The sequence below is a fragment of the Typha angustifolia genome, chromosome 2 (assembly GCF_048772165.1).
Source record: "Typha angustifolia cultivar Huaian chromosome 2, ASM4877216v1, whole genome shotgun sequence".
In the NCBI taxonomy this organism is placed as follows: domain Eukaryota; kingdom Viridiplantae; phylum Streptophyta; class Magnoliopsida; order Poales; family Typhaceae; genus Typha; species Typha angustifolia.
The window spans coordinates 8566330-8587933 of record NC_133240.1 but is presented as its reverse complement, the minus strand read 5'-3'; the positions used below and the strand labels follow the sequence as shown (position 1 = coordinate 8587933).

The 21604-nt window shown below is 34.6% G+C and overlaps 3 protein-coding genes across 3 annotated transcripts; all 3 read right to left on the bottom strand.

Moving 5' to 3' along the window:
* Positions 1 to 3929: 3929 nt before the first annotated feature.
* LOC140773933 (receptor-like protein EIX2) lies at positions 3930 to 7049 on the bottom strand. Its single transcript, XM_073116728.1, has one exon. It carries the CDS (start codon positions 7041 to 7043, stop codon positions 3930 to 3932), a length of 3114 nt encoding a protein of 1037 aa, XP_072972829.1. The 5' UTR covers positions 7044 to 7049.
* Positions 7050 to 9893: 2844 nt separating this feature from the next.
* LOC140773925 (receptor-like protein EIX2) lies at positions 9894 to 13004 on the bottom strand. The gene has a single exon (XM_073116717.1). The coding sequence runs from the start codon at positions 13002 to 13004 to the stop codon at positions 9894 to 9896; it is 3111 nt and encodes a 1036-aa protein (XP_072972818.1).
* Positions 13005 to 15725: 2721 nt separating this feature from the next.
* Positions 15726 to 21604, bottom strand: LOC140773899 (receptor-like protein EIX2). Its single transcript, XM_073116681.1, has 3 exons — positions 20484 to 21604; positions 18645 to 20432; positions 15726 to 17125 (listed from the first exon to the last, which is right to left on the bottom strand). Exons 1-3 carry the CDS (start codon positions 21598 to 21600, stop codon positions 15726 to 15728), a joined length of 4305 nt encoding a protein of 1434 aa, XP_072972782.1. The 5' UTR covers positions 21601 to 21604.

Genomic DNA, 21604 nt, shown 5'->3' with positions numbered 1-21604 from the left:
AGGCTTATTTGACTTAACTAGACTTGCCTTAAGAGCTATCGTGACTTATTTGGACTTGCCTTAACTAGACTTGTCTAAAGGCTGTCATTATAACCCCTCTATATAGAGATCGATTACAATAAGTCCTATTGGGATTAGCTCTAAAAGCTGACACGACTCAAATAAGGACTTATCTTAAAAGCTTATATGACTTAATTAGACTTGTCTCAAAAACTTACTTGAGTTAACTAGACTTGTCTTAAGGACTGTCGTCACTTATTTGGACTTGACTTAACTAGACTTCCCTTAAGGGTTATCGTAACTTATTTGAACTTTCCTTAATTAGACTTGCTTTAAGAGCTGTCATGACTTATTTTGACTTGCCTTAATAGCTCACATGACTAAACTAGACTTGCCTAAAAGTCTTACATCATAAAATAAATAAAAGATAGATAAACCCAACTTAACTTAACCCACATTGTCAGATCGTAACATTATATTTGTAACATTAAGTTATTTTTACATTTGCAAAAAATTATTATAATAATTTCTTCTTTTTCTTCTTTTCTAGTGTTGTTTTTCTTCTTCTTCTTCTTAATCTATTTCTATCCCTTAATTGTTCTCTTTTTTTTCTCTATAAGTCTATCAAACCATTCTTTAATTAATAAGGTAAGAAATTGACTAATCTTAATTATCTCACCACTATTTCAGATTAATATCTTACTTTATTAATTAAAAAATAATTACAGAGACTGATTAACAAAGTTTGCAAATATAATAACAACTTTTATTAATTTTTAATAATTTTTGTTATTTTTTTATACATTACAGAATTATTATAATTAATTAAATAACAAAAAACATAATTTGACATGATCATTATTTTTTTATAACTTGTAACGATGAAGTATGTAAATTTTGCAATATATGTAAAAAATAAAAAAATTGTTAAAAATCCATCAAAGTTGTTATTATATTTATAAAAATTATTAATATTTTTCTTTTTTTTTGTTATTGTATCTTTTTCTTCTATCACTTAAGTCCCTAAGCAACCCTTAATAGGTGTGGTTACAAGTTATAAAAGTTAGGTTGGAACGCCAAAATGATATATTTTTGCCAACAAAAAGAACACCAAGAAACCACGAGGATACATTGATAGAAATAAAAATACAAAGCTTAATGGTAGGAGTCATAAACCAAAAGTAATTACTTACTAATATTGCATAATAAGAGCTATTACATTCTTTTAGAACACAAGGTAGTACTAATAAGGAGTAAACCAAGGCAAAGTACAGAGAACTTCCAACTCGAGAGGTATTCAAGTAGAGAAATTGTTATTACTAAGATCAATGCAAGTCAAATAAATTCAGGGATGCTGATTCCAAACAAATGTATGTAGTGATCAACATGCTATAAGATATTCACTAACGAGTTTATAGTAAGAAGCAAGTAGCAATAGAATATAATGAATCCAGAAGTTTGATTAAGTTTAACTCTAATAGTATGGTGTTTTATTTGTATATATTTACAAAATTATGTAGCTCGATCCTTCATTGTAATATATTACTCAGAGAAGAGGTTGGCTACAACTATCTGAAACAAAAATTGTTTTACTCATAGAGGAAAGAAGACTTATTAATTTAAGAAGGTTGCAAGTTGATAAATATGAAATCATCAAGTTAATGAAAAACCAGAATAATAAATATGCAATCATCAAGTTAATGTAATTGAGAGTAAAGTTTAGTCTATGGTGAAACACATAAGATTAGAGACTTAACCACCTAAGGTGCAACGTGGTGATGAATAGTTTGGTCAGCCGATTAACCTTAGATCGAGCAGTTAGCACGTTTTGAGGTGAAACACAAAAGATTAAATTTATAAGTTTTAGTTTTGATTTATTGTTCTATCATACATATATATATATATATATATATATATATATATATATATATATATATATATATATATAGGTTTATATAAGTTGTTTTTAGTTATCTATTTTTGTTTTATTTTCATTATGAGAGAGAGGTGGAAGTAGAATCCTCGCAAGATAAATTGGTGGACCTTGTATTACACTACTAGTAGGTTTTAATATTTTTTTTTATAAAAGAAAATTGAGAATTTAATGGTGTCTCTGTTAAAGTCGGAAATGCAGGTAGTATTCAACCTGCTATGAGATATTTGTTTGATATTTGATAGAATTTGATAATTAGTTAATTCGAAAATTTAAATTGTTAGTAATATATTTGCATGGGCATGGTGAGGAAGGTGATATCGATCACGGATGATCGATGTCTTCTAGGGTCTTGGGAAAATCTAAACGGTGAATAGCATCAGCCTTTCCTGAAAAGTGTTTGCATGCATCAAGACTCTTTAAATTAGTATCAATTTCCTAATCATGGAAAGATCATTATACCTTCTTGGTTGGACTTTAGTTAGGCTCATGCACCCACCCCTATTACCATTATCTCAAATAAGAAAGAAAGAAGACGGCGTAGCAATAACAAGATGGCATCAGATACTAATACACGTGAATGCTTTATCACTGATTGCTCCTAATCCTAATGCTTAGGGATCATGTTGTGTCTCCCGCTAAGATGTGTTAGGTGGTGGGTTGATGGAAGGTGGCAACGGATTGATAGACGACGGTGACGAGGGAAAAATGAGAGAGGAAGAGGATGAGGAGGACTAGATTTTCTTTTCTTTCTTTTGTACATTATATTTTGCATACACCATACAACATATACAACAAATCTCAATAGGGGAAACTCTAAGCTCTTGATGCTTCTTCTCCATTTCCTCTCCTGCAACATATATGACGGACACCATATTCATTCCACGATAAATTCAGGGGAGGGAGCTGATAGTCATCAGGTTTAAGAGCCAATGCAAAATCTGGTAATGCTCTCAAGGACATGCATATTTGCACGACTTATTTTCAAGAGCCTCTATATATATATATATATATATATATATATATATATATATATATCCCATAAAAGAAACCAATTTAATGTAGGCTTGTCACAAAAAAAAAAGGGATATGCATATTTGTACGAGTTATTTTTTTATAAAAAAAGGTTCAAAAGTCAAACCTCACAGAACTTCGGCTTCGAAAGAAGAGAAAGGAAGAGCATCAAAATTATTCTAGTATGTCTACAAAGTAATATTTAATTATTTACTGTCTATGAGTTAAATGACTTTGATACCTTATAACATCAAATGAAATAAAGCAAAGCATTCACTAATGAGTTCAGACTAAGAAGCAAGCAATCAGCTGCAGAATAAAAGACATGAGGAAACAAAGCGTATATAATAAGTTATTTCAGAATAGAAATAAGGGGGCTATACCATAACGATGCACAAGAAAACCTAGATAATTCTATCGAACTTTTATAAAAATAACGGTAATTTAGAGAATATAAAAGTATCATTTGAAATTAATAAAATTCTCTATCTTTTATTTATACATTAAATTAAACTTAATTCAGGGTATTGTTATGTCATTTTTTAGAAAATATGAAGCTCTATTTTTAATAATAAAAAGAGATGGCTTTATTATAGTTAAATGTAGAATATTATATTTACTAATTCACGAATAGAAGTAGATCCTTCAGAGTTTTGGGGTTAAGAACTCGATAGCCGTGACTTATTGTTTGCTGAGTACCTAAAAAAACGATAGGTTGGAATGCAAAAACGATATATTTTTGCCAACAAAAAGAACACCAGGAAACCATGAGGATACTTTGATAGAAATTAAAATACAAAGCTTAATGGTAGGAGTCATAAACCAAAAGTAATTACTTACTAATATTGCATAATAAGAGCTATTACATTCTTTTAGAACACAAGGTAGTACTAATAAGGAGTAAACCAAGGCAAAGTACAGAGAACTTCCAACTCGAAAGGTATTCTAGTTTAATATCTGACTCATACAAACACTTGGTCTTTCATCCATATTTATTTTTCATTCTATTCATACTCACTGTCATTGTCACATATACGTTGTCAAAGAAATTGTCAATCATCTGGAAATAAGCATACCTCCAGGTCCCATGGAACAACAGAACAGCATACGCACCCCAAAATCCAGCCACAAATCCAACTCCCATTCCAAGATATAACCACCACATTGACGTCTCTGATCCATTAGCATACTTTGACGTACTGTTAGGAGCTACAGTATCTCCAGAGCAATTCTTACTAGTTGGTGGCCCACAAAGATAAGCATTGCCGATATAGATTGATGGGTCATTAAGAGTATCCAATTGACTCCCGGATGGAATCCTTCCTGACAAGTTGTTATAAGATAAATTCAGGTGATCCAAAAATGTTAATTTTGATATGCTTTGCGGTATAGCACCAAAGAGCTCATTTGATGAAAGATCGAGATATTCTAAAGAAGATATGTCGAATATCTTTTCTGGGATCCTTCCAATTAAATGATTCCTGGACAAGTTTAAATTGATTAACTGCCGAAGAGCTCCTATTTCATCTGGAATTACCCCACTCAAATTATTTCTAGAAAGATCCATTGTCCTGACTAAATAGAGGATTTCAGAATATATAGATTCTTTTCCTTGCATTACTAGAAACAGTTTATCTTTGTAGGTGAACATATCATCATCAAACCCCCCCACCAAGAATTCAATCACATTCTCATTCTGTACTGAAGAAGAGATCATCATCCCAGTGAAATTACCAAAAGAAGGTGGTATTGACCCCAACAACTTGTTAGATGAAAGATCCAAGACTTGAAGGGCAGTAAGTTGTGCAAGCTGCGGAGGAATGTTGCCGTCAAACATATTTGAGCGAAGCTGAAGATATCTTAAATTCAACAGCTTTTCTCCTATCCATATCGGTATGTTTCCTAAGAAGTTGTTGTTGCCAAGGTCTAAAAGAACTAGATTCTTGCAATATTGCAACTCTGAGGGAAGCTCTCCATAAAAGTTGTTGTTGCTAAGGTCTAATGATAGGAGTGAAGTAAGTGAACCAATGGAAGGTGGAATTTCTCCGGTGATATTATTATTTGAAAAGTCGATAATTCCTAATCCTGAACCTTGTTGCCAGCACTGTGGAAGTTTTCCTGATAAGTTATTCCCTGATAAATCTAGGGCCTCCGGAGATGCAAGTTCACATATAGAAGATGGGATGCTACCGCTGATCAAATTATTTGAGAGCAACAAATACAATATTGATGTCGGCAACAACTTTGGTAGAGGTCCAGAAATAGAATTGTTGGAGAGATCCAACAACATGAGTCCACCTGGTAATGGGGGTAATGGACCTTCCAAATTGTTAAATTTCAAATCTAGAACATCAATTTTTGTGGATTTCAAATATATTGGCAATCTCCCTGTAATGTTATTGTAAGAGAGATTTAATAACCATAAAGGTAAACTCCATAACCAATGTGGCAAAATTCCTGTGATGCTTGTGTTGCGTAGATCTACTTCATTTATTTGCCTCTGCCATCTGAGCCATGTTGGAAATTGAGGTCCTACTCGACATGAGCCTAAAGCAAGGACGGTAAGTTGAAATGGAGGAATCCAATTATGACCGACTGATATTATTAGGGAATTGGAGGATAATAGAAAGTCATCCAATTTTGTCAGGTTGGCAAAATGAGCTTCAGAAATGACACCATTCAAAGAATTATAAGAAAGATCCAAGAAATTAAGATTGTGAAGATTCCCAATCCCAAGAGGCACTGATCCATCAAGGGAATTATTACTGAGGTCAAGATATGTTAGATTCGTCATCTGCTGTAGCCAGTTCGATAAATTCCCTTGAAGATTGTTGCTTGACAAAATAATCTCCTCCATATCGTTCCATTTGCATCCCAACATACCCACCAACTCTCGGATATCTCCGCCGATGCCAAGATAGCTCAAGTCTATACTTCTCAAGTTACATAGTTGTCCAATAGATCTAGGTAAAGGACCCTCCAAATTATTGTCTCTTAAGTTTAGGTAAATGAGAGAAGTCAAGTTACCTAGAGCATCAGGAATCTTCCCGTGAAATTGAGAGTATGCAAGATTGAGATACGAGAGATTGGTAAGATTCCACAACCAACTCGGTAAAGAACCCTCCAAATTATTGTCTACTAAATTGAGGTAAATGAGGGAAGTCAAGTTACCTAGAGCATTAGGAATCTTCTCGCGAAATGGACAGTTTTTAAGATTAAGATATGAGAGGTTGGTAAGATTCCACAACCAACTAGGCAAGGTAGTATTGAACTGCCAATTGTTTGAAAGATCAAGTGTTGTTAGACCCGTGAAGTTTACATAAGACAAATGGTTTGGGATACTAGGTAGACTAGAAGATGACATAAGCAACACTCTTATGGATTGTAGCTTGTTAACTATGTGCAGCCAATTTACAGCATTTGATAGGTTTATTTCTCGCAAACGAAGATACTTAAGAGAACCTAATTGGGAAATCCACTCAAGGTTGTCAGCGTTAGGCATACTAGTATCATTGAATGCTGAATTCAAACTAAGATACCGTAGGCTAGAAAGATTCCCAAGCTGAGGAGGTACTGTTCCAATGAAGTATGACCAAGAGAGATCAAGGGAGCGGAGTTTAGAGAGATTTCCGAGCTGATGAGGTATTTTACCCCCAAAATCAGAATATGATAGATTAAGATACGTCAAGTTGTTGAAAGAAGCAATGAATTTAGGAATGCTGATGCCGGAGAAATTGTTATAACTAAGATCAAGACGAGTCAAGTGATTTAAGGCAAGCAAAGATGGATTGATCTCACCGGACAGTGCATAATCGGTCCAGTTATCTGAATCTTGATATGGGTTGCGAAGGTTGAGCTCTAAAATATTGCGGGTGGTGGTGTTGTCGCACACGACTCCCCTCCATCTACAACAGTCTTGGCCTTCATCCCAAGAAGACAAGCTGTGCTGGATGCCGTCGGAGATGCCGGCTTTGAAGGTGAGAAGTGCGTCCCTTTCGTCCTCAATGCAAGCATATGCTGGGAAAGTTTGGATTGCTATAATAGAGAGCACGAGAATAAGGTGAACAAGAAGAAGCAAGTGATGATTAGTTGCCATTGTAGGTGAATTCAATATTCAGTGTCTAATGGCTCCGAATTGCATTTTTTTTATAAGCAGTGGAGTCTTCGTCAAGCTCTTGATTTCCATAATAATAAAGACGAAATTATACAAATCGATAGAGATATAGCTCTCTTAATCAGTAGTTATATGTGACAGATGTAAGAGACTTTTCCTAATGTAGATGAACCATCCTAACCCATTAAATTCCTTGTATATGTATAGTGATGTTTGAAAACTCAAAATTAAATCTCGACTGTTTAAGTTTTCTTTATTAACTCACTACTATCCTATTGTTCTAATTGGTCTGAAACATATATCCGATCACCTCACTGGATTAAATCAAGCGCAATCATAACGTTAGATGTACGTCAAATAACTATCACAGATGCGGTTAAACTTAAGTACATAAAAGTCTTGTAGAATTAGCATGAGTGCAACCATGACCATTGGACGTCGGTCATGGGCTAACGTGCCTGAACCGCTAGCACCTATAATTCAAATCCCTGCACTTGGGGAGAAGATGCATAGTTGCAGTAAACCAAGTGTTTATTTTTCTTGAAAATGAGAGGGAAAAATCTTGAATGGACATGACGCTAGATTTTTCCAAAGTTGACCAAGAGACTTGGAATTCTCACTTGAGGTGTTAACCATCATCAAATGTGGCTGGAGATTGAGTCTGATTCGTATATTTATTAAAGTCTATATCACGTGTGAAAGCTGAATAATTTAGATAATTCTCAAATTATTATTATCGAATAAATCACTTTGGAGCGAGGAAGAAAGAACGAATGAATGAAAGAAAAGGTATCACCAATGAAACCTTTTGTTTTCTCTATTTTCTAAGTAACACAGTATCTTTAAGAATTTTATAATCTGACTCTCTCTTATTTTATATTTTTTATGTACGCCTAGAGGTAACCATAACCAAATAGAAGAGTACCAATTAAAATAATATTTTGTTAAAATAAATAAATTTATAAAAAAACTTAAATTACCCTTTTGGAAAGAGGGTTTAGTTTGGAGAATGAGATTTTAATTTAGTGAGTACCAATTAAAATAATATTTTGTTAAAAAAAATAAATTTATAAAAAATTTAAATTACCCTTTTGGAAAGAGGGTTAAATTTGGAGAATGAGATTTTAATTTTAGAGAAGATGATCTAGATTTAATGAGGTAAAATTTAGTTTTATGAACATAATTTAGATTTAGTAAGGTACGGTTTAATTTTGGAGAAAAAAATTTAGATTTAACGAGGGAAGTATAGTTTGGGAAAGAGGATTAGATTTAATGAGATATGATTTAATTTTGGGAAGATGATTTCAATTTGGCTAGTGTAGGTTAGATCAAAACTATTTTAAGAGTACTTTAGTAATTGGCTAGTAGAGCTATATAAATCATACCATATGGTTAATGTCAAGTATTGTATAAAAAGAAAAAAAAAGGAGAGGTCAGATTATAAAATTCTAAAATACAGGTGTTACTTTGAAAATAAGGAAACACAGGGTGTGGTTTGTAAAATTCTAAAAAATAACAAACTTGTTGACCGAACTAGATTTAGTTTTAAAATTATTTACCGGATGGTCGACACTTCCAGCTGAGTACGATTCCTTTTTTGATTTAGGCTCATATACTTCAGCATTTTGATTAGTTTTGATAGATTTAGCATTTCTTTTTTAATTTGGTATTCTCAGAGGCGATAGTTGGTGTAAATCCTAGTTATTTATATAAATGAGAATGATTGGTATAAACCCTAGATTTTATTCATGATTTTGATGTTTGATATAAAACCCTATAAAGGATCAGTTTGGGTTTCTCTATTCACATCAATGATTTATACGAAGAATGTTGTTTTTTTTCTTTTCCTGCTAGTCGTCTGGGATTCTTGGCAGCAATATTTTAATGTAAACCATGTTTTTTTCTCCGTAGAGGCGATAGAAACCCTAGAGTTGGTTCTTCATTGTGAACATCAATTTAAACTAAGATAATGTAGGCTAGAAAGTTTCTCTAAAGCTGAGGAGGTACTGTTTCAATGAAAAATGAACGAGAGAGATTATGGGAGTGAAGTCTAGAGAGATTTCTGAGTTGACGAAGTATTTTACCCCTAAAAATGAGAATTTGATAGATTAAGATGTGTCAAGTTGTTGAAAGAAGTAAAGAATTAAAGGATGCTGATGCTAGAGAAATTGTTATTACTAAGATCAAGATAGGTCAAATGAATTCAGGGATACTGATTCCAAACAAATGCAGGTAGTGATCAACATGCTATAAGATATTCACTAACGAGTCCAGAGCAAGAAGCAAGTAGCTACAGAATATAATGAATTCAAAAGTTTAGTCAAGTTTAATTAACAGATTAAATAGTAGGGTGTTTTACTAGTATGTATTCACTAAATTATGTAGCTCGATCCTTTATTGTTATATATTACTCAGAGAAGAGGTTGGCTACAACTATCTGAAACAAAAATGGTTTTACTCACAGAGGAAAAAAGACTTATTAATTTAAGAAGGTTGCAAGTTGATAAATATGAAATCATCAGGTTAATGAAAACCACCAGAATAATAAATATGAAATCATCAATTTAATGGAAACCACAAGGATATCATTGATAGAAATAAAAATACAAAGCTTAATGGTTGGAGTCATAAACCAAAAGTAATTACTTACTAATATTGCATAATAAGAACTATTACATAATTTTTTAGAACACAAGGCAGTACAATTCAGATGCTACCGGCTTTGAAAATAAACTATATGACAATAAAGAGTAAACCAAGGCAAAGTACACAGAACTTCCAACTCGAGAGGTATTCAAGTTTCATATCTTACTCGTAGAAACACTTGGTTTTTCATCCATATTTATTTTTCAACCTATTCATACTCACTGCCACTGTAATATATATGTTGTCAAAGAAATTGTCAATCATCCGGAAATAAGCACACCTCCAAGTCATATGGAACAACAAAACAGCATACACACCCCAAAATCCAACCACAAATCCAACTCCCATTCCAAGATATGACCACCATATTGACGTCTCTGATCCATTAGCATAGTTTGATATACTGTTAGGAGCTGCAGTATCTCCAGAGCAATTCTTGCTAGTTGGTGGCCCACAAAGATAAGCATTGCCGATATAGATTGATGGGTCATTAAGAGTGTCCAATTGACTCCCGGATGGAATCCTTCCCGACAAGTTGTTATAAGATAAATTCAGGTGATCCAAAAATGTTAATTTTGATATGCTTTGCGGTATAGCACCAGAGAGCTCATTTGATGAAAGATCGAGATATTCTAAAGAAGATATGTCGAATATCTTTTCTGGGATCCTTCCAATTAAATGATTCCTGGACAAGTTTAAACTGTTTAACTGCCGAAGAGCTCCTATTTCTTCTGGAATTACCCCACTCAAATTATTCCCTGAAAGATCCATTGCCCTGACTAAATAGAGGATTTCAGAATATGTAGATTCTTTTCCTTGCATTACTAGAAACAATTTATCTTTGTAGGTGAATATATCAACATCATACCCCGGCAAATAGATTCCATTATGTTTCTCGTTCCGTACTGAAGAAGAGATCATCCTAGTGAAATTACCAATAGAACGTGGTATTGACCCCAACAACTTGTTATATGAAAGATCCAAGACTTGAAGTGCAGTAAGTTGTGCAAGCTGCGGAGGAATGTTGCCGTCAAACATATTTGAGCGAAGCTGAAGATATCTTAAATTCAACAGCTTTTCTCCTATCCATATTGGTATGTCTACTGAGAAGTTGTTGTTGCCAAGGTCTAAAAGAACTAAATTCTTGCAATATTGCAACTCTGAGGGAAGCTCTCCATAAAAGTTGTTGTTGCTAAGGTCTAATGATAGGAGTGAAGTAAGTGAACCAACCGAAGGTGGAATTTCTCCCGTGATATTATTGTTTGAAAAGTTGATAATTTCCAATCCTGAACCCTGTTGCCAGCACTGTGGGAGTTCTCCTGATAAGTTATTCCCTGATAAATCTAAGGCCTCCGGAGATGCAAGTTCACATATAGAAGATGGGATGCTGCCATTGATCAAATTATTTGAGAGCAACAAATACAATATTGATGTCGGCAACAACTTTGGTAGAGGTCCAGATATAGAATTGTTGGAGAGATCCAACAACATGAGTCCATCTGGTAACAGGGGTAATAGACCTTCCAAATTGTTAAATTTCAAATCTAGAACATTAATATTTGTGGATTTCAAATATATTGGCAATCTCCCTGTAATGTTATTGTAAGAGAGATCTAACAACCATATAGGTAAACTCCATAACCAACGTGGCAAAATTCCTGTGATGCTTGTGTTGCGTAGATCTACTTCATTTATTTGTCTCTGCCATCTGAGCCATGCTGGAAATTGAGGTCCCACTCGACATGAGCCTAAAGCAAGAGCAGTAAGTTGAAATGGAGGAATCCAATTATGGCCCACTGATATTATTAGGGAATTAGAGGATAATAGAAAGTCATTCAATTTTGTCAGGTTGGCAAAATGAGCTTCAGAAATGACACCACGCAAAGAATTAGAAGAAAGATCTAAACCATTTAGATTCTGAAGATTCCCAATGCCAAGAGGTACTGATCCGACAAGAGAATTATTACTGAGGTCAAGATATGTTAGATTCGTCATCTGCTGTAACCAGTTTGATAAATTCCCTTGAAGATTGTTACTTGACAAAATAATCTCCTCCATATCGTTCCATTTGCAACCCAACATACTCACCAACTCACGGATATCTCCACCGATGCCAAGATAGCTCAAGTCTATACGTCTCAAGTTACATAGTTGTCCAATCGATCTAGGTAAAGGACCCTCCAAATTATTGTATCCTAAGTTTAGGTAAGCAAGGGAATTTAAGTTACCTAGAGCATCAGGAATCTTTCCGTGAAATTGACATTCTTGAAGATTGAGATATGAGAGGTTGGTAAGATTCCACAACCAACTTGGTAAAGGACCTTCCAAATTATTATCTTTAAAATTTAGGTAAGTGAGGGAAGTCAAGTTATAATGAGCAATAGGAATCTTCCCGTAAAATAGACAGTTTCTAAGATTAAGATATGAGAGGTTGGTAAGATTCCACAACCAACTCGGTAAGGTAGTATTGAACTGCCAATTGTTTGAAAGATCAAGGATTGTTAGACTTGTGAAGTTTACATAGGGCAGAGAGTTTGGGATACTAGGTAGACTAGAAGATGACATAACCAGCACTCTTATGGATTGTAGCCCGTTAATTATGTGTAGCCAATTTACAGCATTTGTTATGTTTATTTTTCCCAAATCAAGATATTTGAGAGAAGCTAATTGGGAAATCCACTCAAGGTTGTCAGTATTAGGTGTACTAGTATCATTAAATGCCCAATTCAAACTAAGATACCGTAGGCTAGAAAGATTCCCAAGTTGAGGAGGTACTGTTCCAATGAAGTATGACCCAGCAAGATCAAGTGAGCGGAGTTTAAAGAGATTTCGGAGCTGATGAGGTATTTTACCTCCAAATTCAGAATATGATAGATTAAGATATGTCAAGTTGTTGAAAGAAGCAATGAATTCAGGGATGCTGATACCAGCGAAATTGTTATAACTAAGATCAAGACGAGTCAAATGATTTAAGGCAAGCAAAGATGGATTGATCTCACCGGACAATGCATAATCTGTCCAGTTATCCGAATCTTGATATGGGTTGCGAAGGTTGAGCTCTAAAATATTGCGGGTTGTGGTGTTGTCGCACACGACTCCCCTCCATCTACAACAGTCTTGGCCTTCATCCCAAGAAGACAAGCTGTGCCGGATGCCGTCGGAGATGCCGGCTTTGAAGGTGAGGAGCGCCTCCCTTTCGACCTCAATGCAACCATATGCTGCCAATGTTTGGATTGCTATAACAGAGAGCATGAGAATGAGGTGAACAAGAAGAAGCAAGTGATGATGAGTCGGCATTAATGTATGTGACTTCATATAAACTGTTATAAATGGCTTGAGTAGTCGATCCCAATTATGTTCTTCATTTATAGGTGCTGGAGTATTAAGCTCTCTTATTTTTCTAAAGAAGGAAAAGGTAAATTATGCGTGGAATTCCACTATGTTAATATTTGTAACGTGTAACAAGCTCTTCCTTTACTTTACATAAATAACCCTATCCGTTAAGACTACGTATCTCATCTAACTTTTTGGAGGACTTGACAGTAAATTCCAGTGTAGAAATGAAGGGAATGTTTGAAAGTCTCCACTGCTAAACAAATTAAATAGACTAAGACAGTCTTTTTTAGTAGCGTATTATCCTCCGAGAGAAGACATCTCACATCGGAAGACGTGTAAATGTAGCTCCTTTCTTTTGTGTGCGTTCCTTTTTTGACGCGTAAATGTGATTAACTATCTCGTGTTGCACATTTCTTTCATAAGTGACGGAGAACTTTAAAAATAAATAAAAAAGAGAAAAGGAAGAAAGAAAGAAAGAAAGAAAGAAGAGGTGACGCAAACTGCTCTGATTTGATGGTAGTAGTGTAATTGAGAGTAAAATTTAGTTAATGGTGAAACACATAAGATTAGAGACTCAGGTGCAACGTGGTGGTGAATAGTTTGGTCGGCCGATTAACCTTAGATCGAGCAGTTAGCACGTTTAAGGTGAAACACATAAGATTAAATTTATAAGTTTTAGTTTTGTCTAATTGCTATATCATATATATATATATATATATATATATATATATATATATATATATATATATGTATAGGTTTATATAAGTTGTTTTTAGTTATCTAATTTTTTTTTCTTTTCACTATGAGAGAGGTGGAAGTGGAATCCTCGCAAGATAAATTGGTGGACCTTATATTACACTACTAGTAGGTTTTAATATTTTTTTTTATAAAAGAAAATTGAGAATTTAATGGTGTCTCTGTTAAAGTCGGAAATGCAGGTAGTATTCAACACGCTATGAGATATTTGTTTGATATTTGATAGAATTTGATAATTAGTTAATTCGAAAATTTAAATTGTTAGTAATATATTTGCATGGGCATGGTGAGGAAGGTGATACCGATCACGGATGATCGATGTCTTTCAGGGTCTTGGGAAAATCTAAACGGTGAAGAGCAGCAGCCCTTCCTGAAAAATATTTTCATGCATCAAGACTGTTTAAATTAGTATCAATTTCCTAATCACGGAAAGATCATTATACCTTCTTGATTGGACTTTAGTTAGGCTCATGCACCCACCCCTATTACCCTTATCTCAAATAAGAAAGAAAAAAAAAAGAAAGAAGAGTAGGACATCTCGGCCGCGTAGCAATAACAAGATGGCATCAGATATTAATATACGTGAATGCTTTATCACTAAGGGTCGGATACAGATTCGGATACGGATATTAAACGGATAGTAAAATTTAAAACCATATCCTAACTAAACGGATATAGATAATTTTCAGATAAAAGATCGAATCTTAAACGGATATTAATTAAATTTAAAATAATTATAATATTTTATTTAGATATAATTAACACAAAATTATGTTCTACAACAAATAATTTTTTTTATATGTCAAATATATAAAATAAGTTTCAAAAGTCAAACCTGACAGAACTTCGGCTTCGAAAGAAGAGAAAGGAAGAGCATCAAAATTATTCTAGTATGTCTACAAAGTAATATTTAATTATTTACTGTCTATGAGTTAAATGACTTTGATACCTTATAACATCAAATGAAAGAAAGCAAAGCGTTCACTAATGAGTTCAGAGTAAGAAGCAAGAAAGCAGCTGCAGAATAAAAGACATGAGGAAACAAAGCGTATATAATAAGTTATTTCAGAATAGAAATAAGGGGGCTATACCATAATGATGCACAAGAAAACCTAAATAACATTATATCACATCTATAAATACCAGGAAAAAGAAAATTCTATGGATCTTTTATAAAAATAACGGTAATTTAGAGAATATAAAAATATCATTTGAAATTAATAAAATTTTCTATCTTTTATTTATATATGAAATTAAACTTAATTCAGGGTATTGTTCTGTCATTTTTTAGCAAATATGAGGCTCTTTTTTTCAATAACGAAAAGAGATGGCTATATTATAGTTAAAATGTAGGATGTCGTACTCAGATTGGAACACAAAAACGGCATATTTTTGCCAACGAAAACAAAACTACCAAAGTCTCAAAAGATTATTACATTAGTCCTAAATCGACACCCAAGAATATATAAAATTACAGAGCACAAAAATATCACAAAAAAAGCTTCAGAGCCTCTGTTTGTTATATATTACTCACAGAAGAGCTTGGATACCACCTTCGTTGTCATAAACTTTTGGTTTACTTATTGAAGAAAGAAGACTTATTAATTTAAAAAAGTTGCAAATAGATAAATATGAACTCATCAAGTTGATGGAAACCACGAGAATATCATTGATGCAAATAAAAATACAAAGCTTAATGGTAGGAGTCATAAACCAAAAGTAATTACTTACTAATATTGCATAATAAGAACTATTACATTATTTTAGAACACAAGGTAGTACAGTTCAGATGCTACCAGCTTTGAAAATAAGCAATATGACAATAAAGAGTAAACCAAGGCAAAAGTACATATTACAAAGAAATTCCAAATTGAGACTTGAGAGGTATTCCAGTTTCATATCTTACTCGTAGAAACACTTGGTCTTTCATCCATATTTATTTATCAACCTATTCATACTCACTGCCACTGTCACATATACGTTGTCAAAGAAATCGTCAATCATCCGGAAATAAGCATTCATCCAAGTCCCATGGAACAACAAAACAGCATACACACCCCAAAATCCAACCACAAATCCAACTCCCATTCCAAGATATAACCACCACATTGACGTCTCTGATCCATTAGCATAGTTTGACGTCCTGTTATGAGCTGCAGTATCTCCAGGGCAATTCTTGCTAGTTGGTGGCCCACAAAGATAAGCATTGCCGATATAGATTGATGGGTCATCAAGTTTGTCCAATTGACTCCCGGATGGAATCCTTCCCGACAAGTTATTATAAGATAAATTCAGGTGATCCAAAAATGTTAATTTTGATATGCTTTGTGGTATAGCACCCGAAAGCTTATTTGATGAAAGATCAAGAGATTCCAAAGATAACATGTTACCCATCTTTTCTGGAATTATTCCAACTAGATGATTTCCAGCCAAGTTTAAATTTTCCAGTTGCCAAAGGGCTCCTATTTCTTCAGGAATTACCCCACTCAGATTGTTCCTTGAAAGATCAATTGTTTTGACTAAATAGAGGATTTCAGAATATTTAGATTCTTTTCCTTGCATTACTAGAAAAAGACTATCTCTGTAGATGAACTTAATACCATCCATCCCAGTAAAGTCTTTATTGTCCTTCCATACCGAAGAGATCATCATCCCAGTGAAATTACCAAAAGAACATGGAATCGACCCGGACAATTTATTATATGAAAGATCCAAGACTTGGAGGGCAGCAAGTTGTGCAAGCTGTGGAGGAATATTGCCATCAAACATATTTGAGCGAAGCTGAAGATATTTTAAATTCGGCAGCTTTTCTCCTATCCATATCGGTATCTTTCCTGAGAAGTTGTTGTTGCTAAGGTCTAGAAGAAATAAATTCTTACAATGTTGCAACTCTGAGGAAAGCTCTCCATAAAAGTTGTTGTTGCTAAGGTCTAAAATTTGGAGTGAAGTAAGTGAACCAACGGAAGGTGGAATTTCTCCGGTGATATTATTATTTGAAAAGTCCATAATTTTCAACCCTGAACAATGTTGCCAGCACTGTGGGAATTCTCCTGATAAGTTATTCCTTGATAAATCTAGGGCCCACATATCATTTGCAAGTTCACATATAGAAGATGGGATGCTGCCACTGATCAAATTATTTGAGAGCGACAAATAATATAGCCTTGATGTTGGCAAAAACTCCGGTAGAGGTCCGGATATAGAATTGCTAGAGAGATCGAGGAATATGAGTCCACCTGTTAATGGGGGTAATGGACCTTCCAAATTGTTAAATTTCAAATCTAGAAGAATAATATTTGTGGATTTCAAATATGCTGGCAATCTCCCTGTGCTTGTGATGCTTGTGTTGTATAAATCTACTTCATCTATTTGTCTTTGTCATTTGAGCCATGCTGGAAATTGAGGTCCCACTCGACATGAGCCTAAAGCAAGGGTGATAAGTTGAAATGGAGGAATCCAATTACGACCCATCGATATTATTAGGGAATTGGAGGATAATCGCAAGCCATTCAATTTTCTCAAATTGGCAAAATGGGCTTCAGAAATGACACCACGCAAAGAATTAGAAGAAAGAACCAAACCATTTAGATTCTGAAGATTCCCAATCCCAAGAGGCACCGGCCCAACAAGGGAATTATTACTGAGGTCAACATATTTTAGATTTGTCATCTGCTGTAGCCAGTTCGATAAATTCCCTTGAAGCTTGTTACCTGATAAAATGATCTCCTCTATGTTATTCAGCGGAGGGAGCTGATAGTCATCAGGTTTAAGAGCCAATGCAAAATCTGGTAATGCTCTCAAGGACATGCATATTTGCACGACTTATTTTCAAGACCATATATATATATATATATATATATATATATATATATATATCCCATAAAAGAAACCAATTTAATGTAGGCTTGTCAAAAAAAAAAAAGGGATATGCATATTTGTACGAGTTATTTTTTTATAAAAAAAGGTTCAAAAGTCAAACCTCACAGAACTTCGGCTTCGAAAGAAGAGAAAGGAAGAGCATCAAAATTATTCTAGTATGTCTACAAAGTAATATTTAATTATTTACTGTCTATGAGTTAAATGACTTTGATACCTTATAACATCAAATGAAATAAAGCAAAGCATTCACTAATGAGTTCAGAGTAAGAAGCAAGCAATCAGCTGCAGAATAAAAGACATGAGGAAACAAAGCGTATATAATAAGTTATTTCAGAATAGAAATAAGGGGGCTATACCATAACGATGCACAAGAAAACCTAGATAATTCTATCGAACTTTTATAAAAATAACGGTAATTTAGAGAATATAAAAGTATCATTTGAAATTAATAAAATTCTCTATCTTTTATTTATACATTAAATTAAACTTAATTCAGGGTATTGTTATGTCATTTTTTAGCAAATATGAAGCTCTATTTTTAATAATAAAAAGAGATGGCTTTATTATAGTTAAATGTAGAATATTATATTTACTAATTCACGAATAGAAGTAGATCCTTCAGAGTTTTGGGGTTAAGAACTCGGTAGCCGTGACTTATTGTTTGCTGAGTACCTAAAAAAACGATAGGTTGGAATGCAAAAACGATATATTTTTGCCAACAAAAAGAACACCAGGAAACCATGAGGATACTTTGATAGAAATAAAAATACAAAGCTTAATGGTAGGAGTCATAAACCAAAAGTAATTACTTACTAATATTGCATAATAAGAGCTATTACATTCTTTTAGAACACAAGGTAGTACTAATAAGGAGTAAACCAAGGCAAAGTACAGAGAACTTCCAACTCGAGAGGTATTCAAGTTTCATATCTTACTCGTAGAAACACTTGGTTTTTCATCCATATTTATTTTTCAACCTATTCATACTCACTGCCACTGTAATATATATGTTGTCAAAGAAATTGTCAATCATCCGGAAATAAACACACCTCCAAGTCGTATGGAACAACAAAACAGCATACACACCCCAAAATCCAACCACAAATCCAACTCCCATTCCAAGATATGACCACCATATTGACGTCTCTGATCCATTAGCATAGTTTGACATACTGTTAGGAGCTGCACTGTCTTCGGAACAATTCTTGCTAGTTGGTGGCCCACAGAGATAAGCGTTGCCGATATAGATTGATGGGTCATTAAGAGTGTCCAATTGACTCCCGGATGGAATCCTTCCAGACAAGTTGTTATAAGATAAATTCAGGTGATCCAAAAACGTTAATTTTGATATGCTTTGCGGTATAGCACCAGAGAGCTCATTTGATGAAAGATCGAGATATTCTAAAGAAGATATGTCGAATATCTTTTCTGGGATCCTTCCAATTAAATGATTCCTGGACAAGTTTAAATTGTTTAACTGCCGAAGAGCTCCTATTTCTTCTGGAATTACCCCACTCAAATTATTCCTAGAAAGATCCATTGTCCTAACTAAATAAAGGATTTCAGAATATGTAGATTCTTTTCCTTGCATTACTAGAAACAATTTATCTTTGTAGGTGAATATATCAACATCATACCCCGGCAAATAGATTCCATTATGTTTCTCGTTCCGTACTGAAGAAGAGATCATCCCAGTGAAATTACCAAAAGAACGTGGTATTGACCCCAACAACTTGTTATATGAAAGATCCAAGACTTGAAGTGCAGTAAGTTGTGCAAGCTGCGGAGGAATGTTGCCGTCAAACATATTTGAGCGAAGCTGAAGATATCTTAAATTCAACAGATTTTCTCCTATCCATATTGGTATGTCTCCTGAGAATTTGTTGTTGCCAAGGTCTAAAAGAACTAAATTCTTGCAATATTGCAACTCTGAGGGAAGCTCTCCATAAAAGTTGTTGTTGCTAAGGTCTAATGATAGGAGTGAAGTAAGTGAACCAACCGAAGGTGGAATTTCTCCCGTGATATTATTGTTTGAAAAGTTGATAATTTCCAATCCTGAACCCTGTTGCCAGCACTGTGGGAGTTCTCCTGATAAGTTATTCCCTGATAAATCTAAGGCCTCCGGAGATGCAAGTTCACATATAGAAGATGGGATGCTGCCATTGATCAAATTATTTGAGAGCAACAAATACAATATTGATGTCGGCAACAACTTTGGTAGAGGTCCACATAAAAAATTGTTGGAGAGATCCAACAACTTGAGTCCATCTGGTAATGGGGGTAATAGACCTTCCAAATTATTAAATTTCAAATCTAGACTAACAATATTCGTGGATTTCAAATATACCGGTAATCTCCCTGTAATGTTATTGTAAGAGAGATCTAACAACTTGAGAGGTAAACTCCATAACCAATGTGGCAAAGTGCCTGTGATGCTTGTGTTGCGTACATCTACTTCATTTATTTGCCTCTGCCATCTGAGCCATGCTGGAAATTGAGATCCCACTTGACATGAGCCTAAAGCAAGGGTGGTAAGTTGAAATGGAGGAATCCAATTATGGCCCACTGATATTATTAGGGAATTGGAGGATAATAGAAAGTCATTCAATTTTGTCAGGTTGGCAAAATGAGCTTCAGAAATGACACCACGCAAAGAATTAGAAGAAAGATCCAAGAAATTAAGATTCTGAAGATTCCCAATCCCATGAGGTACTGATCCGACTAGGGAATTATTCCTGAGGTCAAGATGTTTTAGATTTGCCATCTATTGTAGCCAGTTCGATAAATTCCCATGAAGATTGTTACCTGATAAAATGATCTCCTCCATATCATTCCATTTGCATCCCAACATACCAACCAACTCTCGGATATCTCCACCGATGCCAAGATAGCTCAAGTCTATACTTCTCAAGTTACATAGTTGTCCAATCGATCTAGGTAAAGGACCCTCCAAATTATTGTCTCCTAAATTGAGGTAAATGAGGGAAGTCAAGTTACCTAGAGCATCAGGAATCTTCCCGCGAAATAGACAGTATTCAAGATTAAGATATGAGAGGTTGGTAAGATTCCACAACCAACTCGATAAGGTAGTATTGAACTGCCAATTGTTTGAAAGATCAAGTGTTGTTAGACCCATGAAGTTTACATAAGACAAATGGTTTGGGATACTAGGTAGACTAGAAGATGACATAAGCAACACTCTTATGGATTGTAGCTTGTTAACTATGTGCAGCCAATTTACAGCATTTGTTATGTTTATTTTTCCCATATCAAGATACTTAAGAGAAGCTAATTGGGAAATCCACTCAAGGTTGTCAGTATTAGGTGTACTAGTATCATTAAATGCCCAATTCAAACTAAGATACCGTAGTCTAGAAAGATTCCCAAGCTGAGGAGGTACTATTCCAATGAAGTATGACCAAGAGAGATCAAGAGAGCGGAGTTTAGAGAGATTTCCAAGCTGATGAGGTATTTTACCTCCAAATTCAGAATTTGATAGATTAAGATATGTCAAGTTGTTGAAAGAAGCAATGAATTCAGGGATACTGATGCCGGAGAAATTGTTATTACTAAGATCAAGGCGAGTCAAGTGATTTAAGGCAAGCAAAGATGGATTGATCTCACCGGACAGTGCATAATCGGTCCAGTTATCCGAATCTTGATATGGGTTGCGAAGGTTGAGCTCTAAAATATTGCGGGTGGTGGTGTTGTCGCACACGACTCCCCTCCATCTACAACAATCTTGGCCTTCATCCCAAGAAGACAAGCTATGCCGGATGCCGTCGGAGATGCCGGCTTTGAAGGTGAGGAGTGCCTCCCTTTCGACCTCAATGCAACCATATGCTGCCAATGTTTGGATTGCTATAACAGAGAGCATGAGAATGAGGTGAACAAGAAGAAGCAAGTGATGATTAGTTGCCATCGTA

Coding starts and splice junctions, on each gene's coding strand:
- LOC140773933 (XM_073116728.1), bottom strand. CDS start 7,043: ATGGCAACTAATCATCACTTGCTTCTTCTTGTTCACCTTATTCTCGTG.
- LOC140773925 (XM_073116717.1), bottom strand. CDS start 13,004: ATGCCGACTCATCATCACTTGCTTCTTCTTGTTCACCTCATTCTCATG.
- LOC140773899 (XM_073116681.1), bottom strand. CDS start 21,600: ATGGCAACTAATCATCACTTGCTTCTTCTTGTTCACCTCATTCTCATG. Junction 20,433..20,483: donor GGAGGAGATCATTTTATCAG/GTAACAATCTTC, acceptor AGATGGCAAATC/TAAAACATCTTGACCTCAGG. Junction 17,126..18,644: donor TATGAATAGGTTGAAAAATA/AATATGGATGAA, acceptor TCACAAGCACAG/GGAGATTGCCAGCATATTTG.